At 64.1% G+C, this 3,438-nt stretch overlaps 2 protein-coding genes across 2 annotated transcripts in view; both read right to left on the bottom strand.

The window, feature by feature from the left end:
• BRPF1 (bromodomain and PHD finger containing, 1) overlaps nt 1-46 on the bottom strand; it is a 28,018-nt gene extending 27,972 nt beyond the window's left edge. The window contains exon 1 of the mRNA XM_009999316.1: nt 29-46. Coding sequence (XP_009997618.1) covers nt 29-46 — 18 coding nt within the window. The remainder of the gene's footprint in view (nt 1-28) is intronic.
• A 267-nt stretch (nt 47-313) lies between these two features.
• CPNE9 (copine family member IX) overlaps nt 314-3,438 on the bottom strand; it is a 7,173-nt gene continuing 4,048 nt past the window's right edge. The window contains exons 7-17 of the mRNA XM_009999315.1: nt 2,414-2,455; nt 2,237-2,312; nt 2,112-2,165; nt 1,938-1,999; nt 1,623-1,669; nt 1,393-1,574; nt 1,165-1,292; nt 943-1,045; nt 807-864; nt 583-656; nt 314-466 (exon numbers count right to left, since the gene is read on the bottom strand). Coding sequence (XP_009997617.1) covers nt 314-466; nt 583-656; nt 807-864; nt 943-1,045; nt 1,165-1,292; nt 1,393-1,574; nt 1,623-1,669; nt 1,938-1,999; nt 2,112-2,165; nt 2,237-2,312; nt 2,414-2,455 — 979 coding nt within the window. The remainder of the gene's footprint in view (nt 467-582; nt 657-806; nt 865-942; nt 1,046-1,164; nt 1,293-1,392; nt 1,575-1,622; nt 1,670-1,937; nt 2,000-2,111; nt 2,166-2,236; nt 2,313-2,413; nt 2,456-3,438) is intronic.

Raw genomic sequence — 3,438 nt, 5'->3', positions numbered from 1 at the left:
CCCAGCATGCGCCCAGCCCCCAGCCAGCCTCCTGTCGGGCTGCCATCCCGGAGGGGCACACCCTGACCCCCCAGCAGCCTGTGCCCCACGCTGAGGGACAGCGCAGTCTGAGCCGGTCCCACTGTGCCGGGCGTTACTGCTGGCCGGGCACATCCAGCCCCAGAAGAGGAGGGTCCCAGCCCTGTTCAGCAGCCACAGCAGCTCAGTATCACCCTTGAGGGGGACACTTCTCCGTGGCCAAGCCCTGGCCGCCAGCAGAAGGACAGTGACACAAGTCCTTGCCCATCAGTCAGCCCCACGACCCGTGGAGGAGCTACTGGGGGTCTGCCCGGCGAGGCTTGATGTCGCGGGTCTTCATGTAGGAGAGCAGCTGCTCGGGGATCTCGGCAAGCACGTCCTTGGCCAGGCGGGCCATGCTCAGCACCTGGTTTCCCGAGTCGTCCACGTAGTCCCGAAACGGCACAAACTTTGAGGGAAAAGAAGGTTGCAGCCCGGTTGGAAACACCCCTGCAGCTGCAGGAGTCAGCAAGTGGCTGAGCGTTTTCTCAGCCGCGGTGGGGCTGGGCCGGACGCCAGCGTTACCTGTACGATGTCCCGCTCAGCATAGCGGCCCCGGGAAGATACTCGCACATCGTCACCGTCCAGCTCCTCCATGGCTGGGGGGTGACAGCTGGTGTCACTGAGTGTTGGTGGGGTAGCCACCAGGGACAGAAACACCGTCCCTCCCTCCGGCATGCCTTTAGTGTCTCGTAGAAAGGGACAGTGTTTCCATCCCCCTTTCCTGCAGTCCCCAAGCCCCAACTCACCCTCAAACTCAGCTGGACCCACTCCCACAATGATGATGGACATGGGCAAGGAGGAAGCCTGTGGAACAGAGGCAGGGGGGCAGCTGGGGCAGCAGCCGGGCAGCAGCTGAGCTGACGGCAAGGAGGGTGCACTCACGGTGACGATGGCTTCCTTGGTCTGCAGCATGTCAGAGATGACGCCGTCAGTGATGATGAGGAGGACGTGGTACTGCGAGCCATCGGTCACCTGGGCAGCCGCGCTGTGGGGAGAAGGGATGGGGTCCCTCCAGCAGCCCCCACCAGCGTGGGGCAGCCCACCCTGCTGTGCGACCGGTGGCATTTGGGGACAGTGAAGGGGACAGAGCCCCCAGGTGCTCACCCAGCCACCTGGTTGATGACGGGGGCGAAGTTGGTGGGACCGTAGAGCTGGACGGTGCGCAGGCTCTGGAGGTAGCACTCCAGCACGCCCTCGATACCGGCACAGCTGGGGTTGTCCACGTTGTTGTTCTGGGGGTGGGGACAGATGCTCGGAGGGGAAGCACAGCTCCCCCTCAGCTGTGGGATTTTGTGGGCACTCCCGCCCTAGTATTCCCACCCCAGGGCGCACCAGAGGGAACTGGTGGGAGATCTTGCCGTCGGGTGGGAGTTTGGCGCCAAAGCCGTAGGCAGGGAAGAGCTTGTCACTGTCGTAGTCCTGGATGATCTCCCCCACCGCCTTCAGCGCCAGGGCGTAGGCGCTCAGCTGGTAGGGGCTGGCGTAGTGCAGCGAGGTGGGCTGCGACGGCATCCCTGCGGCACAGCGCCCGTCAGCACCGCCCCGCGCCCGCCTGAACTCACCGTTGGAGGCCGTGAAGTCGATGGCGACGGTGAAATTCAGCTGCGTCCTTGGGGTGGGGGGGAGAGCGAGGGAGGCTCCTGGCCCCACGGCGCAGGGATGCTGTCTTCTAGCCCCACAGCGTGATGTGTGTGTCCCCCCCTTCCCCAGCAAGCACCCCACAGCCCAGGGCCACTTTTCTGCACCACCTCCCCAGCCCCACCACCCCTTGTCAGCCCCCAGGGCTGCACCTGCACCAACACCACCATCCTGGCCCCAAGACCCTCGCCCATGGGATGGGTCTCAGGGAGCCGGGGGGCACTCGGCCCCCCACTCACCCGCCTCGGATGTAGTCAACAAATGTGAATTCGGACTCGACGGAGAAGGAGAGTAAAGTCACCTGCAGGCACGGGGGGTCAGACCCAGACCCTCACCCCCCTGTCAGGCACAGCAGGGGCATCAGACCCAGCCCCTCACAAGCAGGACTCCCGGAAGCACCTCAGCCCACTCACAGTGCCAGAGTTCACATATTTCTTCTTCTTGCATTTCTTCCTGGGGTTCAGCACCTGCAGGCACAGGGAGAGGTTGTCCCTAGTGTGGGGTGCCCCTGGCCTCCCTCCCCAGCCCCTGGCCCTACCTCGTACACCGTGAACTGGCTCTGTGCTCTGGAGAGCTCCCGGTAGCTGGTGGCAAACTCCCCGATGAAGTCGTGGCTGTGGAAGAGGCCCAGGAGCCAGGCACCCTGGTAAGAGGCACCCTGGGAAGCAGTGGCAGCACCCTGATGTCCCCTGCCACCCCACGGGCACAGCCTCACCTCCCATCCCTGTCCCAGTCGTACACATCTATCTTCACTGTCCTGAAAGCAAAGGTGTGCAGAGGCTGAGCTGCTGGCATGGCCACCTCTGGCCCCCATGGTTTGGGGACACCCCCCCAGCAGCCCATCCCACAGCCAGCTGCTGGCAGAGCTGCCCTGCATCTCTGCAGGGAGGGAAGTGGGAAATTTGGGTCACGGCAGGGGCCCTGGAAAGGAGGGGGATGCCTTTATGTAATTTGGGTTGCAAAAGAGGGAAAAAAAAAAATAATAACCAGTAGGGACCCATTTCTGCCTGCTGCTGTGAGGCCACACCATGAAGGAGATGCTCTGGCCCCACAGCCAGCCCTGTCACCACCCTGCCGGTCCCGGTCCCCGTACCGGTCGTAGTCGCCATTGCAGAGGGCGCGCACGGGGATGGTGAAGGGCTGCCACACCGGGTTCAGCGTGTTCTTCACCACCTCTGTCTTGTGGCAGATGGTGAAGCTGTGGGGAGAGGGCAGGGTCAGGGCACACTGTACGGCCATGCTGGGACCCTGCCCACCCCGCCAGGCCCCTGCACTCACGTGCCGTCCTCGTTGCTGCGGTAGAAGACGAGGAAGGGGTCGGATTTTCCGAAGAAGTCCTTCTTGTCCAGCTTGTTGGCACACAGCTGCATTGTGACGATGTCCTGGGGACAGGGACCGTCACTGCTGGCTGCTTCCTTGCCCCTGGCCCCACCAGCTGCCTGTGCTGAGGGGGCTGTGCAGCCCCCACCTCGCCAGTGCTGGGACACAGGCTCTCACCCGGCAGTTGCTCAGCTCCTCGGCCAACAGCAGGATGGTCCCACACCGCTTCCCTGGGACACCCCTGGGACCGGAGGTGCCAGCTTAGCTTGGGGACAAGGGGACAGGACAGGGGCAGGAGGAGGAGTCAGGGCTGGGGCTCATGCCCCACAGCTGGCACTCTCAGGGGACATGCAGAGAGGGGTTCCGTGGGGTGGGTGTGGGGACACAGCGTGAGCCCCCCCCTTGTCCTGCCATGGGCAG

This window comes from Chaetura pelagica, unplaced genomic scaffold (assembly GCF_000747805.2).
Source record: "Chaetura pelagica isolate M959 unplaced genomic scaffold, ChaPel_1.0 scaffold316, whole genome shotgun sequence".
Lineage (NCBI taxonomy): Eukaryota > Metazoa > Chordata > Aves > Apodiformes > Apodidae > Chaetura > Chaetura pelagica.
Note: the sequence above shows the minus strand (reverse complement) of the source record. Positions and strands in the feature narration are given on the sequence as shown.